Genomic DNA, 26,630 nt, shown 5'->3' with positions numbered 1-26,630 from the left:
TTCAAATGTCTCTTTATTATCCTGCCAACAGTACATGGCACATCCTCTCCCCAGGACAGCTGACAGCCAGCACTAAGAAGAATGTTATTTCCCCGGGTCTCCAGCTCAAGTGTAGATGAGCCTGCTCGTCAGAAAACCAGACACTTTCAAAATATGTTTAATAAAGAAAAAAACTGTTTTGACAGTCATGTCAGATGTGTCAAAGTGAACTATTAAAATTGAGTTTGATTGTATGACATTAAACTTCTTTAGTATTTAGTCAAACACATTTTAGCGTAAACAGTTTTAATCATGAAAAGAGCATTGACAAGGGTACATCCAAGACCAATCTGGGTCCTCTCCATTCATGTCTAAGAAGAATGAGACTCGATAATTGTTTGGAGACTACAGTTACACTCTAACAGGTGTAAAAATATGTTTATAATTGTATATATTTAATGTTTTTGTACTTTTGCAGAGAATTTTATTTTTATTATGAGTAACCGCATACTCACATAGGTTGTTTCTTAAACCTTTCATGACATTCACATTCCAGACAATCTGATGTAAAAAAGAAGTACTACAACGAGACAGACAGGAGTGGGAACAAACACAGTTATACAAAGTTATACAATAAATTACGAGACAGAGGAAGTGTTGCTAGATACAGGGGAAATCGTATTTAGTACCTACATATTTGTACATCTTGCACCTGGTGAAAAGCAGGTGTTCATCACTAACGAAACAGAGATTAGTAGTCCCGGTGAAGAGATAGGATTATTAACAATACATATTTCATGGTTTGTTGTCTGGTAATATACGAGTGAGTGTTTTTACTGCATTTACAGTAAAACATAGGAGGAGGAAATGTGAATGGTCACATACAGTACATGCAGACATATGGGAGGCCTATGTTAGTTCAAGGCCATCCCAAAGAAGGCCTCCCCGCAGATGTGGCGTTATTCTATGGAGTAAAATAATAATTTATTGTTAATCATTAACTCTACAATCCACAACCTATCTTTGACAAATGCTTTACATTTTAAGTATAGAAGTCTGGGTCGGATGGACAGTTCAAGTTAACAACAGAAAAAGTAGTTAACAGGTTAATGATAATAAATAACAACTAATACGTTCCTTTGGGAACCCAGTAAATCATTAGTATTTATACTGTGTAAAACAGTGCATCACAAAAATGTAGACTTTTCATGAGCTAAAAAAAAAGGTTTTGTCACGATACATTTTCTAAATAGTCCCATGGGTTTTTTTGTATTATTTTGTAATATAATAAATATACGTTTTCCAGTTCTTACTGGATGGCGGTGTAATTATGAATACCGTTTTTGTTTGTACACACATATATTTTACGCATTCATTTGCCACTGTTAAATGTAATAAAATAAATGTGTTTGAGTTTTTGCTTGACCTAATCTTCAGTTAAAACTGTTCTTTATGTAAGGTTCTTTTTTATAATTATAATTTAGGCTTACTTACACAATATTCAACTGACAAAAGAGAATATTAATAACTCCCTAAAGTTATAACAAACAGCTTCAATGAATATTTAAAAGTATCAAAGTACAAAACAAAAGCCTCAGCAGGAGGTCTGCCACTAGCTGTCCTCATGTACTTCATGTTGTAAATAAACATGTTTTTGTCTGTCTTTCATACCAGCGGATAAAATAAATTAAGAGCTACTGCGGCTGCATGTCTCCAAGACAAGCTGTTATCACACACCTGCAAGCACCAAAGGCAGAAGATAAAATATAAAAAGTTGTTTTCTTCAATAAGTTTGACAGTAAAACTTCCTGTGACACAAAGCCACGAGCCACCACAAACAATCCTTCCAGTAACTGTGAGGAAACTGACACTCTTTCCTTGTGAGAACACAACACTTGTAATCAGTGGATGACATTTAAAATCAAGCAAAACACGCTCAGCGGGGGATATGATGAATGAACTTAGCAGAAACTTTGGCACTTAGTATAGGAAAAAAAAAACTTGGACAAGCAGGGCACTCATTTGGAAATGAACTCCCACTTTCAGAGTTGCCTCCGTCATCTCTAATCTGTACTTTTAATGATTTGAATCTGAAGGGTGAATCATTAGATGTCATGCAGTACTGTGGTAACAAGTTACTTCTGGGAGCAAACCAGACTGTAGCAAATGGTCAAGTCATTGATTATCAGTAAAAACAAACCACTACAATTTAAAATAAACCAGTGGCATTTGAATGGCTCATCTTTAGACAGATAAACTGTCTTTGGTGCTGCTTTTTAAAGTTAGACTTCAAAGTTCCTCTCCAGACACGTTTTAAAGTATAGAAAAATACTCTGCTATGAGTCTGTGGGGAAAATTCCCCGTTTGCTTCGAATGCAGACAGTATAAGTTACAAGCCCAGATTTTTTGTCAAACCCCAGGAATGCTGGTCAACAAAATATTATGGATTTACAACATCCTGCTAAACAGCAACACTCAAGATAATGAGACCCCTTGCTAACTGGTTTCATCTTTAATCCCACTGTGGACTCTGATCGCTACTAAAAATGTAGTTTAGATTTTGTCAAAGGACAACTAACATTGTGTATTAGTATGTGTGTGTATATCACCATCTGTATTGTTTGTAAAATGTTGTAATTGCAGAGTTTAATAAATGCGGCTGTAGTATTAGTATTACCTGTGTGTGCAACTAAAAGTGAACTTGATGGTGTTAGCATGTGCTCAGTCACTCAATCTACCTACTAAAAATACCTAGGCCCTTGAACAATTACAATTAAGATTAATATTCATAATTCTAATTGACCATTTCCCGATGATTGTACACACTTTAATATGAGTTATGTCGCTTGACAAATAATTTAATCTTTGTAAGCACAAAATAATTCATGATTCCCCTTTAAAATCATAAAACTATTGGGTGAACAGATGCCTACAATTAATATTTGGTTTGTGTTTTCCCACATAAAGTAAAAAAAGGGGGGGAATTGGAAGCACATCTAATCTTTCTCCCTAGATATATTCATATTAAATTCTAGATCTATGAATATGCAAATATCACATGCCTCAGGCATAGTGACCCACCACTGCTGCTTGCACTACTTTGTGTAGCTCGGTTGACCTGTGAAGGAGCAGTGCGCATTAAAATGGCTTGTGTTAAACAAACATCAGAGAGATTCAGCCATACATGTTTGAGCTTCAGTCTGACCCTGACTCAGATAAGAGTCTGTTGTGTACCAAAATCAGCAACTAGCAGACATATCAGAATGGTATGAGTCCTTTTTTTTATGATGTTTGACTGACACAGAGCTAGTGGTTGTGAAACATACAATAGTAACTGCTACAATGTTATTGTGTTCACAAAGTCATATTGTGTCACAATGTAAAGACAGGGGAGGACCCAAATGCAGAAAAACAGATATTTAACAAAAGAGAGCTTTATTTAATAAAGCTTACAAAAATACAAACAAAACAAGGCAACACGTATAACTGAAAAAACACCAACCAGGTAAGACACAAGGGACCACGACCGAAGCACGAGCCAACATGGGGGTAACATGAAAGATGATCCGACAGAGAACACTGTGACAGACAGGGATATATACACAGACACTAAACGAGGGAACGAGACACAGCTCGGGGAAAAAGGCAAAGGGCAGGGTGAATGGACACAGGAGGATCAAATCAACAATCACAGGGGAGGGAAAAACACACAGACAGGAAGTACAACTAGACATGACACAAGGGGAGTGAACTTTACAAAATAAAACAGGAAACACAAAGTCAGAACCGTGACATATTGTTATTCCACAATTATATACCGGGGGCCAAGTCAAATTTGCAGAAATATATATTACGTTTGGTTGAGATTTTCATGCTGATAAAAACTATTGCTCTCTGTAGGCCTACCGACAAGTCCGGTCTGCGCTGCAGGTTTCCACTGCATTTGCATATAAGTCAGCGATTGGCTTTTGAATTTGCGACTTACCAAAATCTAGCTTGCCCAGGGAATGTTTGAATCTCAGATTTTAGGCAAGTGCACATACATTCCTCCTTCACAAGAAGAATGTGAAAACACTTTTCTAGTGACACACTTTGCACAGATAAAAGTCAGTAAAGTCAAGGTAGGACATTTAGCCTGTGAATTGCTTATGCTAATCACCAACACCTTTTAGTCCTTGAACTGCTAATGCTAATCATTAACACTCATCGATATTGCTTCCAGCACATAGGCCTACACATATCCAAGCCTTGCATGTAAACTCAAATGTGTCCCAAAAATGTTTAGCATGTTTACAAGAGGTAATACTGTATTTTGTCACCCATAACAGTCACTTTACAGTCTCTGCCCTGAGGGCAAAGAATACAGTTTCAATTTTGAAATAGGGGGCTTCCGATATGCATGAAGTGTTTTGTAAACCACCATTACTCTAAAGCAAAGGCTCACTAGCCACCCAAGTCTTCCCAAGACTGCACAAAGAGGTAACCAAACTACAACATAGCTCACCCAACCAAGACATGAACTGTAGCCAAAGCTAGCAAGCCGAGCTACCAACTTGCAGACACCAACACATCAAATGGCAGGTAACCACTTTTCTCCTGTAACCATCTACTTGTCCTTCCATATGAATCACCGTAACCTCCTGCACTCCGAGCAGCAGCCGGCTTCATGTTCTCAGTGTAACACCTTCAGTGTAACTGGGTACAGAACTACAGAAACCTTCCCAGTTAGGACCAACAGCAGTTCTGACACAACAAGCGGTGCTCCAATAGCTCCTCTGAATGAGATTCCCCACAGTAGCCATACCAGAGGAAAAGAACACTGTTGTGCTAACTTACGTGCAGCCAGTGCTCAAATAGCCCAATGCACAGGCAAAACATCCCCGCAGCCCTGTCCCTCTCGCTGCCTAAACAGGAACTAAACTCCCTCATAATCTTTATGTGCTACTTATGCATTGTAACAAACAAGCCGCTTAAATCAAACAGCAATTGGCGATCTTGCTGCAGTTTCGATTGTGCTCCAGCCACACTACCAAAACCCCCAACACAGTCCAAAGGGAATTCACTCTTGGGCCTAACAGGAACAGAACAGCAATTTACAAAAGGTGTATACAGGACCAACCAAAAGTAGGCATAGACACACCTGCATAATCAGCTCAGCAACACTAAAAAACACACCAAAACAAATATCATTATTGTTATTTAGTACAGCTTCTTATATTCACCAAAAACAGCAAAACAGCCTACTCACCAAGCCTCCGTTTTTTTAAAGCCCGGCTTAAAGGCTGCAAAAAAGCCCAGAGAAGTTTAAAAGTAATGTATATTCAAAGTATATATCCATATACCTGTTCCCTAAATGATCTAGTCCTTGTGACAAACAGCATGTTTATAAGCTCTGGTTGTCTTGTTACTGACCTGCGTGCAACTTAACAAACCTTAAATGCAACCCAACACATGTGAACGCACATTTTACATTTCTGAAACTTTAAAAGGCCTGTAATAGCTCGAGGACAATAAAATCACATAAGCATGACTTCAAATTCCAAATTTGCAGAACAATAACAATCCTGCTGATTCAGTGACTCCCTTCAATCAACTTTTGATTGAGAGGTTTGCCTCATTGATCTAATGCTTCCCAGAGGAACCTTTTATTTCTGCTGATGCCGAGGAGTGCACATGATATTAGCCATTCTGTTTGGTTTCAAATGAGACACTACTATTTGTGTGTGCTGAACTACAGTTTACAGCTTTTATATAAAAAAAAATCGGTCAAGATGGAACAACTCTGATTACGGTATTAACGAGTATTTCAAACGTCATAAAGACAAAAAAAGGAAGTTCAGACATTGTTTAGACATTTCTATATTTAGAAAATGAATATCAAATAAAATATATTTATGGACACAAAGAAATGAAAGCTGATTATTCTGAGTTCAGATTTTACTGCCCTCCATTGTCACATAAGTTTACACAGCCAGTGCTGCAGACACAATTCCTTTAATATACTGTTTGCATATCTTTGATAATAAGCCATGCTCATTATGTATGCGCTACTGACATTTATCAAACATCATGATAAGGCCACGTATCATTATCTGCGTGAGTTGTTAAAAACAAAGAAGTGTAGTAAAGAAATCATATATTGAGTAAGTTAGCCCTCCAATACAGCTGCCATCATTTCTAGTACCAAGAAGCCCTGTATCAAAATATTTCTTGTAAGGACAGAATATCAGTAATATTTCATTTTATTTGGGGGAATAAGTAGATGCAATATCTTCATATCTCAGTGTCATGTGAGCTGTGGGATGTAAGCTGAGACATTTTGCAATCTGAGGCCCGCAGGCGGCAATATCTCAGAATTAGTTATGCGATTTCACTTAAAAGCGACACATTGTATTGGTGCTGAAAACAGAACTGATAGCATACTTTCCAACATCTGATGTCACAATCTACCCCAGTGTGCACTTCTCATATTTTAGGTTAAGTGTATAATAATGTATTTTTGTATCCTTGGGGCTCAGATTGCGTACATACTTTGCCTTTGGAATATTTACCTTAAAAAGGACAGACATCAAGTATGACACAAACAGCTGTGGTAGATTAGGTTGTAATGTGAGGAGTGAATATTCAGACCATCTGGGAAATCAGAATGGGGGATTTGTGAATGAAGAAGATATATGATAAGAAGCCAGCATTCAATAAATAGATGCTGAAGTGCCAATGATCAATACACTTTAACTGTATACAAGTATACAGTTAAATGTCTGTGCTCTTCAATAAAATACATAAAAAACATAAATAAATCAAGAAAAAAAATACATATAAGATGCTTCAAATCTGTCAAATCTGGTAGACTTTGATACACTTTTCTTCAAACAAAAGGAAAGACTGCTGGTGTGATTTGCTTGAAAATGCTGGTCAGGTGTTAAACTACAGAAACATCCCTTAGGGAGAGACAGCCCGTTCCTTTGACCTGGATTAAATATTGATGGCCTGTTATAATAGAGGATAAAGAACGTCTTTCATTGTCACAGAACAGTGAAGCATACCAGTCCCTTTGTTAATGATCTTTAGGGGGTATTTATGTATGTTTTCCAATGCCCTGAGACGAGCTTTAAAGTGTCCATTTAGAAATAAAACGTCCATCAATTGTGATGCATATGTGTATTTCTTCTCTCCTTCACCCTTCACACACATCCTTCATTATAGGGGAGTTGTAAAAGCATGTAGGACACACTTGCACTAAAGGTTAACCTTCAAATCTAATTAACACTCCAGAAAAAAAAAAAAGCTTCCCCCTTCACTGGTGTGTGATTAGTTAGTAAAATCTGCAAGAAAATTAGTCAAGTGAACCAGAAGCAGCCACATTTAATCTGCATCTAAAAAAAAATGGGACAGGATCTCAACAGCCAGAAAAAAAATTATTCATGTACATATATGAATAATCTACAAGGAAATAAGAATTTAGGGATTATGTAAATCAGTTGTTTTAGGTAGTTCTGACTGTAACAAATGCATTTTTTTATTTTAGCGATAGCACTGTTTTGTATGTATTGTATGTATTGTAACCTACAAATGAAGAGAAATTTGATTGCAAGTAAGACTTTTTCTTAGTCTTCTTTCCCTGTATGAATAAGAGTTGCTGTGATGGGTTTAAAAAGGTGTTGGTTTACGCTGACATCTGCTGGAAGATGTGTGAGTTTGCAGAGTGTGTTTAAGCCAAATTATCCATCTGTTAATAATGTTATTATTCAGATGTCTGGAATGCTGACACATTAAACCCTTGTGTTTTGTTGTACCCATGCCATACCTCATTAGAAAGCTTAGAATATCGTCTATTTAGATTTTGATATAACAATCACAACAGCAGGTACAATCAGCTCCTCAAACTAGCAAGAAAACTCAAAATCAAAATCATGACTTTGAGCCAACTCATCTATGAAGCCTCATAATAATCCTGTAATCAGTAATAATAATTAAAGGTCCAATACATTGAGTTCATTAAAAACATATTGATCATCAACATCATCACATCGATAAAAGCCCATAAACAGCTGTTGCAATTTTTGAAATCAGCTGATCGATGTGTGAGATTTCCTGTTTATTCTCGCTAACAACTTTATTCCACGCTGAGCGTCTGAATGCAAAATGGAGAGCGGCCTCTAAGCGTTCGATTGACACCTTATTTGAGCCAATCGGAGCTTCCATGCCTTATCTACAGCCTTCAATAGCCAATGAGTGCCAACTTGATAAGGAAGTGCCAGCCCCTCTTCTTTTGTTTAAAGACCGAGCCAATAGCAACCGAGTCTCCCGATGACTGGCGTATCGTGTAGCCAATGAAATGCTGAAGATTTAGATAGGCGACTTGAATGTGTGTTTTTTTTTTACAAATGTTATTTATATTCAAAATTGTATTTATTATTTATGTATATATATATGTATGTATATATGCATACATATGTATATGTATATATTATTCAAGTTCAGAATAAAATACAAAGAAAACACAAAAATATGTGTTTATACGTAACTGTGTCTTTACTACTAACAGGGAATATGGCTAGTTATTTATGAGCAATACAAATAATATGTTATTAATAAATATTATAATATCTCCAAATTGCTCAGCTTGGAAAAGTCTGGTGTTACTCTTAGAAAGACCTGAATAATAAAAGTGTGGTTATCAACCGTAACTTGAACACTGGATGGAGCTAACAAAATATTGAAATTGAGATATATGCATAAAGCATTGTTATTACACCAAACAAGGAAATGTTTCGGCACGTACTGGCTACTGGTGAACAAGTCTGACATAGAAATGTATGATACATAACACTATTCTCAGAAAGTTAGGACAAGTTAAGAAGTGTCAAGTAGATAAAACACCAGAACAATAAGGTTAACAACAATGCTCACTGATTACTTCAAAACAAATTCAAATCGTTACAACATTTTCTCATCTGCATGACCTCTCTGCCTCTCCATTATTCACACAGCGTGCTCTCTTATTTGGTTCACAGTAGCGGTCACACTGTTCCGAGGTTCAACCTCATGTAAAACTTTTAATAGTTAACTGCTGCCAGCCTCCGGGGGCCGGCCTTCACGCGCTGTGATTGAACTGGGTGGGCGTGAGAGGCTCTGCTGAAGGTTACACAATGCGCTGATGAGAGGGGAGTCCGCTGGGATTATAATTGGTGGGATTCCCTTGAACAGGTTTGATTAAAGATGTAGAGATGTCATAAAAATGTGAAACTCTCTGGCTCAAAAAAGACAAACTAGACAGGTAATGAGCAGAAGTTTTATTATCTCCTCTTTCATGGCATGCACATGTTCTTGCACAAGGACATGGTCATACTCCAGTACACTGCATGACCATACATATCATCTTTTACATTTAAGAAAATAATCTCTAATATATGAGCAATCTAACAACTCTGAGTCAACACTTTTGTAGCAAAATAAAGCAATATCTCACATTAAAGGAGGAACACACCCTCAAATACTCTTATGAAGAAAGATATAGTTTTTCCTTTCCATACTGTCTCTACTAATAGTCAGGGAATTTAACTCTTTAGTGACAATAAAAAGGTAACGGCCAGTGGAGCATTGTAAACATACTAGAAATGTCTTCATTTTTTCCATTTATGTTTATGTAAAAATATATATATATATATATATATATATATATATATATATATACCAAAAGACAGCAAATAATATATTAAATGTTGACAGCATGCCACATTGTAGGCTACTAATTAAATGCAATTTTGTATTTTTAACATGCAATAATCTTTCTTGCGGACTAAAGATAATGTTGCCATCACATTAACAGTAATAACTCTAAAAGCTTTGAAACAAGCTATAAAGTCTACACACTAAGTCAGCTGGAACAGTGAAATAATAATTGTATTCAGTCACAAACACACCTTTCTTCACCTCCCACTGCCAACCAGTCGCTTACATTATTTCTGTGTTCATATTTTCTACTTTTGAAAAGGCATCAAGTCACACTTGTTGCAATAATCATACTTATCCTCGCTAAAGGTAATTCAGTCTCACTTCTTCCGTCCTTCATTACACCGTGTAAAACTTTCATCTTGCGTAACACTGAGGATTTCTGTGAGCATCCACTCCTGTGATTACTATTTTAGTTTACTCGAGCTGCAGGAGATCACTAATCACTCGTTGCGTCCGTGTCTTTCTCAGAGTAGATCATTATTGTAATCACAAACGGATGCTTGACACATTTGTCAGGTCTCTCATTACAGTGACGGATTTCTTCTGTGGATCTCGTTGAGGAGAGTGTCGCTGTTGGAGCCGTCAGATATTCCGCTGTCTGCAAACACGGAGCCTGCGGGAGACCGATACATAATGTATAATAATAATGTGCTTGCATAAAGTATGAATTACTATAAAAATGAAGGTCAGACATTGCAACCTGTGAACATACCATTGCTATTGGTGCTATCACTGATGACGGAGGAACTTCGAGAGGTGAAGTGGGGAGCTGAGGTGAATTCCGTGGCAACCGACAAATTCTTCTTGTTATGTGTGGCAGTCCGACTCCAATCTGCCAAAAAAGTGTGTATGACCAAGGTTATGTCAGCTTGTTTCAATAAAGGTTTTCATAATCTGCTGTATTTATCATGATTGCATAACAATAAACATTAACATCAACATGAAAACACTCCTATGACTCGTATTAGTTTTCGGCATCTCACTTCTACTTGGTCAATAATCATGCCCTATGTTTGCAGTATATTTGGGCAATCAGCATGCAGCTGTACATTTCACCTCATGCAGTATATTGTCTTATGTCAGTCTTTCTTCACAGTTTGAAAAGCCCTGCCCTAATCTGTCCATGATTGTATGCGGGTACACATTTAGGTACCCACCTGAAGTTCTGAGCCAAACGCAGTCTCCCGCAGCAAAGATAAGTTCTCCACTGCCTGCGGACATTCTCCTTCACAGCACAGTGGAATATAAAAACAAGGAATCCTGTACAGATGATGAAATGAAATCGTAAAAACATAGCTTTCGGAATACATTTGCATATTACCGCTGGAATAATATGGATAAGCTCATACCAGTTTCATGAGAAAAAAGTATATTTATAAAAGTCTCACCTTGCAGAGAGTTGAATATGGAGAAAAGGTAAACAAAGGGTAAGTAGAGAGGTCCCCAGGCAAACAGGGCGAACCCCCAGGTGAGGCCGAGCAGGATGATGAGGCCAGCGATGCTGCGCAGATCTGTCAACACTCCCCTGTTGGGAGGCTGGTTCTGGGGGTTCTGCTTCTTGATCCGGGACAGCTGAACCATAACAATGATGAAGACCAGCAGGCACAGAAAGAAAATCAGGAGGAAGTAGGCTACTACGCCCACGTAGAAGGCAATGTCATTACGCAGCCAACAGCTACAGGGGGACAGATAAGCACACAGAACAGTTTAGACTACAGTTAACAATTTTAAAAAGTTTACTTTTTCAAACTAAAAGCTCTGACTCGCTGCAAAAACTCGGAAGAGAATAGTTGGTCCACCTTAGAGTGGTGTTTAAGTGAAGGTGGTAGAGTTCATACTAGTCAACGACCTCCCTGTAGTCAGATGTGTGTTTTGTGTGAGCATGGTGCTGTTGATGACCTGGATGCCCTGGGGCTAGGGTTGTGGGAGGGAGTGAGGCCAGAATTGAATCTATTGAAAAGCAAATTAAGTACTTTTGCCCATTCCTGGTTTTAATTGTTTTCCGTCCTCTCCACACCTCTCTTGCATTATCCCGTTTTAGGCGCTTCTCTATTTTCTTAGTCATTTCCTTTCCATATTTTCTTGTTGAGTTGCCTTTGTACGCTCTTCTTTTTTTATTCAGCACACGTTTAGATCAGCCTTAGAGGTTGCAGCATCTGATATGCATTTACTTTACATGTGTGTTTCTGTATGTTTTTAGCGTAATACAGTTTTTTCATACTGAATATTTTAACCTGAATGGTGTAAAAGCTTGAAAAGATTGATTTTGAATGTCTCAGCACCATAGACAGAGCACAGTGAACATTGTCTGGCACTCCAGTAATCAAATGTGTTAATGACAGCAATAATGGAATAATTGTTCCATTCCAATAATCCTTCAATACACGTGTAATGTTCAGTATTCATCGGAGGAAAATCTTAAAGAAATCTGAAACCACTGCTCTACCATTTGACCAAAATACAGCAATACCTGTGAACAGAACTAATATATTCACAGATATGTCAAAACATACATTCAGCTCGGACACAGGAACAGTCTTGTACTGCTTGCTCTATTATGGGCTGGTTAGAAAAAACAAAATCAATGTGTTTAAAAAAAAAAAGATCAACAAGATCTAAGCGTAACGTACAAGTCATCTGAAGTGCCATCTGTGAATTTTCCATATGTGACCAGACCATAGTTGTCTTTGTCCACTGATATTACAACGATCACCACGAGAAGAGGAAGGCCTGTAAAGACAAGGATGTTAATCAGCAGAACCATCTCAGTATATCCAATAAAAGGTTTGAAAAGACACATTTTAGAAGTGCATTTATATACAGAATTGTAGAAAGCATTTAAAAATATATATTATATAACATATTTCTAAACATTTTGAGCTCTGTGTTACTCACCCCAGCCTATCAGTGAGAACTTGAGCATGTATCTGCTGAGGTAGGGAGTGAACACCCGGACGATGCTCAGGTACATGTGCAGGGCCTCAAGCCCCGCCCAGGTGAATGATGTCAGCAGGAAGTAATGAAGGAAGAAGGCGGTGCTAATGCACAGCCCGATTGCTGGGTAGAGCGCCAGCCAGCCGTCCAGCAAGAAGACCAGGTTGAGCAAGAGGAGGGACAGGCAGAGCTGAACTAGGATCTTGGCAGGAATATCCCGCAGCAGTTTTCTGCATAGAAAAAGGTTTGTTAGGACACTAGTATGAAAAGAGATTTGGTTTATACTTTTTTATTTTAGCTTTAAATATCTCAAGCTAAGCTTTAAGCAGTCTTGGTAAAGACAGATTCTTACTCAAATGAAAGATATGTCAGTAAGGTGAGAGCCAGGAAAATGGAAGAGATTCCACAGCCGATGTAGGTGATGAATGTAAGAATTTGCGCTTGCTGACGGTCAATAATTCCCTCTCTGGACAAATCCTGTATGGAGGACAGGGTATATGCACAAATATACAGTAAATACATAGTGCACAACAGCAGGTTGTAAGCTTTATCATTTCTCACTTTAAGCATGTAGAAAAAGAGAAAGTCAGATCATTGATGTTGCCTATAAACCTGGAATTTGAGTTGTTCATTTAATTCCCTATATACATGTTTTAAATGTCATTTGAAGCACTTTATTGATACTGTTATTGTCAATATATCACACACATATAAACACATATGCACACAAACCAGCAGAATCGCAAAGGATGTAAGATGGTTGCAGCTGCAGATTGTTTTTTCTGCTGTGGCATTGACAACAAAGCAGCCAACAGAGCTCCAGCCTCCTCCACCACCTGAACACAACACAACAAACCCAGATTTGAACACCTGTTGAAATTTAACCAACTTAACCAACTCGATTTTGCATGCATGCACTCACCATTCTGAGTTAAGTCCCAAAATGCACAGGAGGCTGTGTAGTTGACCTGCGGGGAAAAAACATCACAGAAGAACATTGCGTGATCTTTTAACCATGGTTAAGTTTATCGGTAGGTGATTTACAAGAAATCCTTTTATTTTATTTTAGTTAAACCTACCTACAATTTTTATCTGACCATCAACATGCAATTACTGGTGGCATTGGAGTTATGTGTGATTCTTTTCCCGATAACATAATGATTGTTATGTGTGAACACTCACATTTATGGGGTTGATGTTTCGGATGGTAAACTGAATGTTCTCAGCCAAGTTGCTTATTGACAGATTTGCCACACTGGCGGCCAGGACTGGACTGACCAGAGTTTGGTTGTCTAATGCTGCATCCTGCAAAAAAAGATAGATAGCTGGAATCATTTTACAGGAAGGTGATATTCAGATAGCATTGCATTTCATCACAGACATTTCTCTATTGTAAATAATATTTTATTACTAACATGAACTAACATTATCAACAGAATGTGAAGAGGTAACAGTGTTGACGTTATGTCATAGACCTCTCTGTGTTGCGTTGCAGAGATATCTACTGAAATTAGGATGCTAACTGACAGTCTGACCCGTAATGTCTAGAATGAACAGTGAACCACTGTAGCGCCAGTCTGCCCTCATTACAGAGGGAGAAGAAGTACAGCTGGCTGACTTGGGCAGATTGACTGACAGACAGGCTTACACAGGAGGGAAGAAATGTATAGCTGTAGGATACAATACACAATATAAAGAATACACTTTAATACTTTAACACTTAGAATAAAATAAATGTGACAAACTATTACAACTAAAATATAAACAGGTGAACATAAATAAATGATTCAATATTCTATCAAATCTGTAAGAGATGACAGATGAAGAATCTAAATGCAGAAGTACCTGGAAGAAGGCAGGTTTGGTGTAGAAGTTGAACTGTAGCCTGTTGGCCTGCTTCTGCTGTTCAGGACTGAGACCCGTGGTGAGGGAGGAGGGCAAGGTTACAGACCCCAGAGCAGAATCTGACCTCTTGGATCTGCTGAGTGCACGAAGCTGGATACACAAAAAGTTAACAAATGGTTAATGAAAAAAGTTTGTAACTCCCAGTTTCCAGTTGTGTCTCTTTATCTGTTTAAAATCACTTCATGTCACAGGTATTTGCATCTGAAGACATTTGTACTCATGTTTACTTTTTTCTGCAAGGAATACTTGTACAAGCGTTCACAGTGGGATTCACCAAACTTTCTGAACTGCACAAATTTAAATCACTCGTTTCAACATGATGAACATGCCACTTGTTCATGAGTGGGTGCTCTGTGACATTTGATCAGTAAAACATAATTGACGCCCCTTAAATGGTCATTTAAGGCGAGCTGCTCCCCTAATTTTAATTTAAAGAAATGAAGGAAGAATGAAGATATGATGAACAGAATATTGATTTTGTATATAGTTTGTCTTTTCAGTTCTGTGTCAGATTAAATTCCAAATTCATTCAGATCGAGGCAAAATTATTCTTTAGTCGAACAAGTGTTTTCTGCCAAGTGAAGTCAGTACATGACATGTCTGGACCACTTGTGAATTTTGTTCGTACATAAGACAAAATTAAAAGTAAGTAAGACAAAAGTACGAGATAATCGATGAATGACACAAATTCTCGTAATTTGCTCATTAAATAAGAGGTACCGTTTTTAAACCTTGAGTTTGGCATTTTGGTCGTCGCTATCTTAGTTTTTGTGTCTCGCCAGCTTGTTTTTTTGGAAACCAGAACTGACACGAGAGGATGGAGGTAAGTACAACCAAATGCTGAAAAATAAAATTTTAAGTGACCAAAATGTTACAATTAACTATCATGAACTGAAAACAGACTGTCAAATGGTCAAAGTTCAAAGACAAAAATACAGACATTCAAAACCGGACAATGCTGTGGTAGTGACCTGTCAATCACAAGGTAGCCCCGCCCTAAAGCATACCGTGCTTTAGAATTTATTTTATTCTAACTAAGACCATAATTTACCAACTGAACATCATGCTGTATTTAAGAGGACTTGCGATTTAAACCATAAACTCATTAGGTAATACTAAGGTAATAAATAAATTGAGAAGTAGGGTCATTTTCTTATAGACCTCTTTACAATTGGACTTCTTTTTGAGACCAGTGGAGTCGCCCCCTGCTGGCCATTAGAAAGTGCAGGTGTAAGACACTTCTCCATTGGCTTCACTTTTCAGGCCCGGAGGTTGCAGCATGGTGCCACATAAAAACTAATCTGTTCGTAAGAGTGCTTGCTTGAGGCCCATTGTGTCTCATTAAATGCAGTGAGAACAGATGATTTAGTTCAAATCTGGACTACCTGGACATTATCAGTGTTGAAAATGTCAACCGATGTTAATGGAAAGTTGGTCCCATCAACTTTCCTCACTGCCAGAACCAGAGACCCTGAGGAGAGGATCTCTCTGTCACCAGTGACAACCAACTTAAGACCCACATTGTCTACCAGTTGAATCAGCCTGTACAGGAAAGAACACAAAACATTTTTAGAAAAAATCAAAAGTATGTGAATATATGTGTTTATTTGGTTGTGGGTTGAGTAAGATGTACCTGTTAGCAGATGCAGAGAGGGCCTGTGAGTTGCCCTCCATTAGGTTGCTGATTATGCTGATGGCCTTTTCTCCCACTGCCTGAGAGACAGTGGGGCCATCCAGAAGCTTATCTAAATTCCCCACCAACTGTGCCAACTGCAACACCCATCAAATGATAAAGTTTACTTTGAAGGACTCCACAAAAGTCATTGTTTAATGCTAACATTTTTTTCTACTACTCCATACGGAAATGAACATTAAATTCACCTGAGAAGAGTTCAGCTGAGACGCATCTTGTGTTTGATTCAGCAGCTCGTTTGCTTGTTCCTCCTGTGCCTCTTGGCTCGTAGTTGTCTCTGCAATGGTTGTGGACATAGTTTCAGTACCTTGGCAAGCAGTACATATAAATACGTTATTCATGTATAGTGACCATTTTATTGATCAAATAGATCAATTTAGTAAAGGATATAAAATCCTAATTTTCTGCTCTACAGAAAATCTTTCTATCTATCTAACTTTAAAAGGCTTTCAAAAAGGCAAGCTTTTCCAATATGAACCGCAGTACTAAAAACTTTATTTGCAGCTTCTACCAAGCTGTAAATGTTCTCAACTATTCATACCTGGTTTTGTAATGGTTCTGTTGGTGATTTGGAGAGTTGTTGTAGAAAAAGCCTTTGCAGTAGTGTTGTTAATTTGGGCCGGAATAGCTGTAGTAGCTGTGGTTGAAGTTGTAGCTTCAAGGGAAGTTTTAGCTGCTGTAGTTGTCCAATTGCCTCCTGGTTCTTTCGTTGTCAGGTTGAAGTCAGTGGTTAAACTGCTGGCAGTTGTGTTTAGGTTGATTACTGAAGTTTGATTGAGATTGATGATGGTATTGACTACAGTGGCAGCTGTAGTGAAGTTGTCTTTTTTGTTGGTTGTTGTGATATTGAGAGTAACTCTTGCTGTGGTGTGATTTCCAGTCTGGTTGTTCAGTGGAGCTACTGTGGGTTTAGTAATATTGTCAACAACAGACGTCATATTGTCCACAGTTGATATGTACACTGTCGTGTGATTGTAAGGGGTTGCTGTGTGATTATTGGCAGCTGCAGTTATATTATGAAGTACAATGTCATTGGGAGAAGTCTTAACTGTTGTGTTGGTCGTTTTAAATGTACTATTGTTTTGTTTTCTGTTGCTGTCAATTGTAGTTACATTGTACTCAGTTGTGTGATTGGTAGAAGGTGTAACTGCAGTTGCATTGTACTCAGTTGTGTGATTGGTAGAAGGTGTAACTGTAGATACATTGTATGCTGTTGTGTCATTTGGAGAAAGTGTAGTTACATTGTACTCTGTTGTGTGATTGGTAGAAGCTGTAACTGTAGATACATTGTATGTTGTTGTGTCATTTGGAGAAGGTGTTAGTATAGTTACGTTGTACTCTGTTGTGTGATTGGTAGAAGGTGTAACTGCAGTTGCATTGTACTCTGTTGTGTGATTGGTAGAAGGTGTAAATGATCCAGTTGTAGTTACGTTGTACTCATTTGTGTGATTGGTAGAATATGTAACTATAGATACATTGTATGTTGTTGTGTCATTTGGAGAAAGTATAGTTACATTGTACTCTGTTGTGTGATTGGTAGAAGCTGTAACTGTAGATACATTGTATGTTGTTGTGTCATTTGGAGAAGGTGTTAGAATAGTTACGTTGTACTCTGTTGTGTGATTGGTAGAAGGTGTAACTGCAGTTGCATTGTACTCTGTTGTGTGATTGGTAGAAGCTGTAGTTGCATTGTATTCTGTTGTGTGATTGGTAGAATGTGTAACTGTAAATACATTGTATGCTGTTGTGTCATTTGGGGAAGGTGTTAATGTAGTTACATTGTACTCTGTTGTGTGATTGGTAGAAGGTGTAACTGTAGTTGCATTGTACTCAGTTGTGTGATTGGTAGAAGGTGTAACTGTAGATACATTGTACTCAGTTGTGTGATTGGTAGAAGGTGTAACTGCAGTTGCATTGTACTCAGTTGTGTGATTGGTAGAAGGTGTAACTATAGATACATTGTACTCAGTTGTTTGATTGGTAGAAGGTGTAACTGCAGTTGCATTGTACTCAGTTGTGTGATTGGTAGACGGTGTAACTGTAGATACATTGTATGCTGTTGTGTCATTTGGAGAAAGTGTAATTACATTGTACTCTGTTGTGTGATTGGTAGAAGCTGTAGGTGCATTGTATTCTGTTGTGTGATTGGTAGAATGTGTAACTGTAGTTGCATTGTACTCTGTTGTGTGATTGGTAGAAGCTGTAACTGTAGATACATTGTATGTTGTTGTGTCATTTGGAGAAGGTGTTAGTATAGTTACGTTGTACTCTGTTGTGTGATTGGTAGAAGGTGTAACTGTAGTTGCATTGTACTCTGTTGTGTGATTGGTAGAAGGTGTAAATGATCCAGTTGTAGTTATGTTGTACTCATTTGTGTGATTGGTAGAATATGTAACTATAGATACATTGTATGCTGTTGTGTCATTTGGAGAAAGTTTAGTTACATTGTACTCTGTTGTGTGATTGGTAGAAGCTGTAACTGTAGATATATTGTATGTTGTTGTGTCATTTGGAGAAGGTGTTAGTATAGTTACGTTGTACTCTGTTGTGTGATTGGTAGAAGCTGTAGTTGCATTGTATTCTGTTGTGTGATTAGTAGAATGTGTAACTGTAGATACATTGTATGCTGTTGTGTCATTTGGGGAAGGTGTTAATGTAGTTACATTGTACTCTGTTGTGTGATTGGTAGAAGGTGTAACTGTAGTTGCATTGTACTCAGTTGTGTGATTGGTAGAAGGTGTAACTGTAGATACATTGTATGATGTTGTGTCATTTGGAGAAAGTGTAGTTACATTGTACTCTGTTGTGTGATTGGTAGAAGGTGTAACTGTAGATACATTGTATGATGTTGTGTCATTTGGAGAAAGTGTAGTTACATTGTACTCTGTTGTGTGATTGGGAGAAGGTGTAACTGTAGTTGCATTATACTCTGTTGTGTGATTGGTTGAAGCTGTAACTGTAGTTGCATTGTACTCAGTTGTGTGATTGGTAGAAGCTGTAACTGTAGATACATTGTATGTTGTTGTGTCATTTGGAGAAGGTGTTAGTGTAGTTGCATTGTACTCTGTTGTGTGATTGGGAGAAGGTGTAACTGTAGTTACATTGTACTCAGTTGTGTGATTGGTAGAAGATGTAACTGTAGATACATTGTACTCTGTTGTGTGATTGGTAGAAGGTGTAACTGTAGTTGCATTGTACTCAGTTGTGTGATTGGGAGAAGGTGTAACTATAGTTGCATTGTACTCTGTTGTGTGATTGGTAGAAGGTGTAACTGTAGATACATTGTATGATGTTGTGTCATTTGGAGAAAGTGTAGTTACATTGTACTCTGTTGTGTGATTGGGAGAAGGTGTAACTGTAGTTGCATTATACTCTGTTGTGTGATTGGTTGAAGCTGTAACTGTAGTTGCATTGTACTCAGTTGTGTGATTGGTAGAAGCTGTAACTGTAGATACATTGTATGTTGTTGTGTCATTTGGAGAAGGTGTTAGTGTAGTTGCATTGTACTCTGTTGTGTGATTGGGAGAAGGTGTAACTGTAGTTACATTGTACTCAGTTGTGTGATTGGTAGAAGATGTAACTGTAGATACATTGTACTCTGTTGTGTGATTGGTAGAAGGTGTAACTGTAGTTGCATTGTACTCAGTTGTGTGATTGGGAGAAGGTGTAACTATAGTTGCATTGTACTCTGTTGTGTGATTGGTAGAAGGTGTAACTGTAGTTACATTGTACTCAGTTGTGTGATTGGTAGAAGATGTAACTGTAGATACATTGTACTCTGTTGTGTGATTGTTAGAAGGTGTAACTGTAGTTGCATTGTACTCAGTTGTGTGATTGGGAGAAGGTGTAACTGTAGTTGCATTGTACTCTGTTGTGTGATTGGTAGAAGGTGTAACTGTAGTTGCATTGTACTCAGTTGTGTGATTGGTAGAAGGTGTAATTGTAGATACATTGTATGATGTTGTGTCATTTGGAGAAAGTGTAGTTACATTGTACTCTGTTGTGTGATTGGTAGAAGCTGTAGTTGCATTGTATTCTGTTGTGTGATTGGTAGAAAGTGTAACTGTAGATACATTGTATGCTGTTGTGTCATTTGGGGAAGGTGTTAGTGTAGTTACATTGTACTCTGTTGTGTGATTGGTAGAAGCTGAAATTGTAGTTACATTGTACTCTGGTGTGTGATTGGTGGAAGGTATAACTGTAGTTACATTGTACGCTGTTGTGTCATTTGGAGAAGGAGTTACATTGTATACTGCTGTGTGATTGGCAGAAGGTGTAACTGTATCAGCTGTTGTTACGATGTACTCAGTTGTGTGATTTAGAGACAATGTAGTTGTGTTAGGTGTTGGATCAATAGGAGCAGCTATGGTAATTTGTAATGTTGAGTTGACAGAAAATCTCGTTATGAATTCTGATGTGTTTTGCAGTTGTGTATTGTCAGTGGGTGTCAACAATGTTGTGTTATAAGACAATGTTGTGTTTTGTACTGTTGTACTTTCAGAGACAGTCATAGTCGTGTTTTGCGAGCTGGTTTGGATAACAGGCTGTGCTGTTGAAGACTGTGTACTGTTAACTGTTGTCAGGGGAGTATTCATGTTAGGCTGAGCTGTTCTTTGTGATTCATTTGTCTGTTGAACTGTTGCAGTATTTTCAGCCGTCGTGTTAGTTTGTTCAGTAGTGTTGGTCACAGATGGTGGTAAAGCTTCAGGAGTTGTAGTGATGTTGCTGCTGGTCAGATTGGAAGGCTGTGTTGTGCTTTGCATGGTTGTAGGAGGTTCCGGAGGGCAGCTGTCAGTCAGAAGTACAGCAAGGCTCTCATTTGCCTCACTAAAAAAGGACACATAGCAAAACATCGTATGAAAATATTGTATGAACTTTCTTGTATAAGTCAGTGCCTTGTTTAAAGGCAATGGCAGGAGTATTATTATTATTATTATTATTATTATTATTATTATTATTATTGTTATTATTATTATTATTATTATTATTATTATTATTATTATTATTATTATTATTATATAATATTATGCCCTTAAATTAATGTAATCTGATAAGCATATACATTTTGATAAACATATTCAAAAGTTCGACATTTTGGGAAATGTCTGTAGTCAGCTGAACTTAGCACAAAGAGTGGAAACTGGGAAACAGCTAGCATGGCTCTGTCCAAAAGAAAACAAAAATTGCCAACAAACACCTCTGCTGTGTATAGTGTTAGGTAAGATCCATATATTGTTCCATGCATACCAGCAGTTTTTTTGTAGTTTATATTTGTCTGACTGACTCATCAACAGTTCAGCATTGTGAGTTCCTGAATTTCACAGAATGACTATAAACATTATCATAGACATCTATTGTTTCTCTTATGCCCAACTTGCATGACTGTAAACCACAAGAAAACATTACAACATACATTTTCTAAAGCCAACACAACAGAAATGTTTTACAGATTTACCATTTAATCAGAGTGGGGTCAAGTTGACAGACGTCAGAGGTCAGCAGGTCACTGGCAACCCAGGTCAGGTTGGATGCCAACAGAGTACGAACAGCCAACCCAGGAGGACCACAAATGACTAAGGAAGCACAGAGCACCGGCCAAAAATATATTAACATAATAAATGTTTATATATAATAGAGGCTTCATAAGAAGAAGACATAAACCTGTAGACTAACCCATGCGTGTAAGTGGCCTTTCGGTTGTTATGCCACTGCTGCTGTCAATGACTCGCTGCAGAAGTTTTTTCAGGGTACAACCATTGACAGGTCCAGACATCTCCAGTATCACCATGCAGCTGTACAACCTAGAAACCAGCAGAAAAGGGGTTAAAAAAGAAATCCACGTTCAGATACTGGGATTTAACATCAAGTACATTATCATCAGTGGTGTATTATGCTGCATTGAAATGTTAAGATGTTCTGTATTATGCTTTTGTACTTTGAATTTCTTAATAGGCACAGGAATTTTAAAGACAGTCATTGATGCTTATTTTTATACTACACAACAGGAAGAAACATCTCTACCTTTGTTTCGTCCCGTGGCATTCCAGATGAGCTTGCTGGATAAAGAAAATAATTTATAAAGCATGATTAACAGTGACATCAATGTTAGTAGATTAATGTGATTTTATAAGGTTTTGAGTTAGTACCCAACTGTTACTAAGACTTACCTGGTAGCGCTTTAAAATATCTTGGCAATCTGACCTGGAAACAAAGAAATGTCCACATGTAGTATTTAGCTAAACTGCTCAATAACTCCCCATGGTCTACATGATGTACTGTAAGTGATTCAATGTGTACAGAGACTTACACTTTCATTGTGTTACACATGCGGGCTACACGTTGTCCAGACAACTGTTAAATAAGGTTAGAAAGTCAGTACATGGCATGTATATACAATAGGAAGTAATGTTAAATTATACTGTGCTGTACATACCAATCCTTTTAGGATGTTAACATGAACATTGACACTGTTAATATTAATTCTCATGGCAAAAAACTGTACCTGAAGAGAAAGAAAAATTTGTCAGGGGCATGTTAGGACATAGTTGTTACAAACCTTCTGAAACTTGTATGTTTCAGTTAAAGGAGTAGTTCAATATTTTCGATACTTTTCTCATGTCACAGCCAGGTTAGATTAGCACAATGACTGGAAGCAGGGGAGAAAAGCAACCTGTCTCTGTACAGAGTTAAACAAAAACAAGTCTACCTAACCATAAACTATTATCCAGTCTTTGTGCTATGCTAAGCTAACCGGTTGCTGCCTGTAGCTTCGTATTTAGCATTCAAACACAAGTTTGATTTCCCAAAATGTCTAACTATTCCTTTAACGTTTGTATAACATGCCATACAGTCAAAATACACACTTACGTATCACATTTACCACATTTATGTTTCTGGAGGGATATGAGCCCATGTACAGTATATACACAAATACATGACATTGCATTACAGACATATGCAGACAATATTTGGGGTGTTTTTCTTACTTGCAGAGTCACAGAAAGCAGTGCAGTCACAAAAGCGAGGCGCTTCACCTGAGGCACAGACAAACACGTTACAGAAGCAGTGGCAGTAGGGAATTCTGGTAAATATAATGGGTGTCTGTGTTTTTGATACTCACTGCTGCAGAATTCTGTCTTAGGTTGTGGAGCTGGGTTGGAGTTGGGCTCTATGAGGGAGCTAAATGAGTGAAAACATTAAGATAAGATACAGAGTGTGCATATTCGGATACACTCACTCAGAAAGAAAAGGTGTTACTCACCATGTAAGCTCGGAGTGTTTGTTTGCCTGACAAATATCATCCAGGGAAGATGTGGATGTACACCTCACAAACCTGCCACTGGAGGGCTCCACATCCCTACAAACAACCCGACCTGATGTAAACAAAATCAACATGAGTAAGCTAATAACCCTGTGTGTATGCTTTTTGGGGATTTATGTTAAATGTAGGGTTAGGCATGGAGCTATGAGTCATGGTCTGGTCGTAGGGAATGAATTAATGTCAATAAGGGAAATACAAATGTTTGTCTGTTTTTGTGCTCTCGTGCTTCTATTGCGACGGCAAAAAACACACAGACACACACGCACACACGCACACACAAACAAACACACACATACACACACACACTTTGACTTGATAAATGTGTGTGTGTCTATGTATAATATGTGACTGCATGTATTCCTGTTGGTGTTTTGCATGCACACGGGTACATCTGTATTTGTAAGTGTGATCTAAGCATGGGTGTATTTTGCATGTTTGCAAAATAATGTATTTGTGTCTGTTTTCACTTGTATGTTACTTAAAGGCACAGTGCAAATGTAAACTAAAGTCAAATGTAAATATAATGTTTTTCTCATACAGGTTATTTACATCACTGTGTTATCATGTTTAATTACTAACAGTTGAGAAACACACAAAATGTTTAATTTTATATGTGGATATATCTGTGTGTGTGTGTGTGTGTGTGTGTGTGTGTGTGTGTGTGTGTGTGTGTGTGTGTTTTTTGACCATGTATGACGATCATTGAAAAGGAACACAGGTAAATTGATTGATTAAAAAATGCTCACCGACTCTCTCCACCTCTCCCGTGATTCTCGCTTGTATTTGTCCATCTCCAGCTTGCTGCAGTGCAGAGACTCCAGCGCGCTGCAGTTCACAAGCTGAGACAGCGTGGCTGAGCTGCAACAGCACATCGCAGGTTGTTTGTCTGGAAACAATATATTCACACCACTGTGAGGAGGTGAAATCTGAAGTATATGTAGATGTTAACACAAAATACCTCCTGACATGCTTTTACCTTATGTTACTTTTTGCACTGCAGTTCACCTGTTCTACCTGCAAAGAGAAAGAGAAAGTTGTAGTCGTCTGCCTGACTTGTAGTAGGAATTCTATTCTGAAAAGCCAATGGGTGTTGCCTGTTTCTGGGACAGACTGACCTGAAGTTGTCTGTCACCCTGACAGAAATATATAAAGCCTGTTTCTCCCTGTGCTTCATCACCTCTGTCACTGTGGCAACTGAAAGCATTTGACACCTGAGAGAAAGATGCAGAGACAAGGGCAGACATGCTGATACTGTGCGGGGTCAAGGGAGCTAAACACATACAGTTTAAGTATTAGGACAGTGACAAATGCATCATAACACATCAACATCAGATGAAATTTGTAGAAAGGTTGACCCTTTTTTATACACAGTTCCCTATTTTTAGAGGACCAGAATGCATAAGACAAATTATGTTTACTTAAAGCGACTATGTGTTTATGTGTTTAATGTATCTTATACATCATTCTGATGGCTTAAGGTTTTGTTTGTACAAAAAAAGAGACAACCTCTGGGGAAATTGGTGCTGTCTATGTTTTGATTTCAGCTATTCATGCTCAGCTTTTGAGTAGGATGCTACTTCCTTGAAGGCAGTCAGCTGAAGCTACAGAGAAAATCATACAATAACTGTTCATGGGCGGTTGCTGAATTAAAGCACAACCTGTATTACACTTAAAAACAGTGGTTTTATTGGCCTAGATTTGTTATGATCTGACAAAAAACAGAATGAAAGACTGACCCGAGGAAAGTCAGAAGCAACACTTTAAAGTCACAATGTTATCAACAGTTATATGGTCGCTTCATGGTGAGCGTTTCAATTTGATTTAACTAATGGAAACCTATTCTTTATTTGCAGTAAAACAAAAAGATAGATAATAAAATATGCTCATGGTAAGTCAAAGTCAAATTGACTTAGTAAGTCAAACTTATGGTCTCCATATGGTGGATTTGGTTGTTTACTTCTTCTACTTGTACAATTTGACTTGATTCAGGTTTTAGACTGCACTCTGCACTCTGATGGGCATATTCCACTATTTGCTTACACTTTATAGACAGAACGATATATTGATTCATCTAATTAAATGTTGATAGACTGGAATCGGCAAAGGGAATTTTTACAACAGGTTTAGCTTTGTATCCTAAAATTGGGGGAATCATGGACCTATGTTTGACACACCTATATTTTATATTTTATATTTTATATTTATATTTTATATTTATATTTTATATTTTATATTTATATTTTATATTTTATATTTTATATTTTATATTTTATATTTATATTTTATATTTTATATTTTATATTTTATATTTATATTTTATATTTTATATTTTATATTTTATATTTTATATTTTATATATATAAATTTAAAAACTCAACGAGTTAAGATTGTGGACACATCATCCAGGATTATACAGCAATACATGGTTGAAATAAATCTCAGGTGCATCACAGGGTTGGAATGTTCTTCTCCTACAACATAATGTTGACCCGGCAAAACTTGTTTGTGACAACTTGACATTTAAAGATATTAGTGGCATGACACGATAAAGGAGTAGAAACCCAACAAAGTGGATGAGAAGACATTGTCACTCTCACCAAGTTGTGAACATCTTGTTCAGTTGTACTGCCGCCCTCGGCCTCCACACTTATGGACATCCAAAAGTGAGCATCTGCAGAACGAAAGATATTATAAGGCCAGAAATATGCCTAAATATAACACTTTGATTGGACAAAAGGTGGATATTGCTTACTGTTATTGGAACAGAGTTGGCTGATGTCACAATTTACTAATGAGGACCCTAAAACAAAAGAGGAAATATATTTATAAAAGAGAATTAAAACATAAAAAACACTAGCTTTAGGTATTATATGTTTGTTAAGTCAGTAACAGAAAGAGACCGTAATGATACACCCGCACACATATGCACTAAACATCCAGACTAACCCGATGTAAGTTTTCTTCCAGACGGGGTTTGGTTAACAAGCAGAGTTGTGATTGGAGAGGTTTGGGTACTGGCTGACATCTGATAGGCTGAGCTGGCGCCGGACGCACGAACAG

At 37.6% G+C, this 26,630-nt stretch overlaps 1 protein-coding gene and 1 long non-coding RNA gene across 3 annotated transcripts; both read right to left on the bottom strand.

Moving 5' to 3' along the window:
* Positions 1–9,694: 9,694 nt before the first annotated feature.
* Positions 9,695–22,721, bottom strand: adgrg2a (adhesion G protein-coupled receptor G2a). Of its 2 annotated transcripts, none has more exons than XR_003834239.1 (21): positions 22,683–22,721; positions 22,557–22,600; positions 22,417–22,450; positions 22,271–22,305; positions 21,923–22,050; positions 21,705–21,822; positions 16,791–21,076; positions 16,438–16,526; positions 16,190–16,326; positions 15,942–16,098; positions 14,497–14,646; positions 13,834–13,956; positions 13,574–13,619; positions 13,384–13,487; positions 13,004–13,128; positions 12,613–12,881; positions 12,348–12,447; positions 11,106–11,392; positions 10,875–10,977; positions 10,430–10,549; positions 9,695–10,330 (listed from the first exon to the last, which is right to left on the bottom strand). XR_003834239.1 is itself a non-coding variant. In XM_029458261.1 (21 exons), the coding sequence occupies exons 2-21, from the start codon at positions 22,574–22,576 to the stop codon at positions 10,242–10,244; spliced, it is 6,519 nt and encodes a 2,172-aa protein (XP_029314121.1). In that variant the 5' UTR covers positions 22,577–22,600; positions 22,683–22,721; the 3' UTR covers positions 9,695–10,241. The 2 variants fall into 2 exon arrangements, 1 of the variants encoding a protein (XP_029314121.1); XM_029458261.1 differs by having other exon boundaries at positions 10,430–10,552; positions 10,879–10,977.
* Positions 22,722–24,329: 1,608 nt separating this feature from the next.
* Positions 24,330–24,776, bottom strand: LOC115025814 (uncharacterized). The gene is made up of 3 exons (XR_003834243.1): positions 24,686–24,776; positions 24,547–24,584; positions 24,330–24,456 (listed from the first exon to the last, which is right to left on the bottom strand). It is a non-coding gene; the product is annotated as an uncharacterized LOC115025814 (long non-coding RNA).
* Between the last annotated feature and the right edge of the window lie 1,854 nt (positions 24,777–26,630).

Source organism: Cottoperca gobio, chromosome 20 (genome assembly GCF_900634415.1).
Source record: "Cottoperca gobio chromosome 20, fCotGob3.1, whole genome shotgun sequence".
Taxonomy (NCBI): domain Eukaryota; kingdom Metazoa; phylum Chordata; class Actinopteri; order Perciformes; family Bovichtidae; genus Cottoperca; species Cottoperca gobio.
Note: the sequence above shows the minus strand (reverse complement) of the source record. Positions and strands in the feature narration are given on the sequence as shown.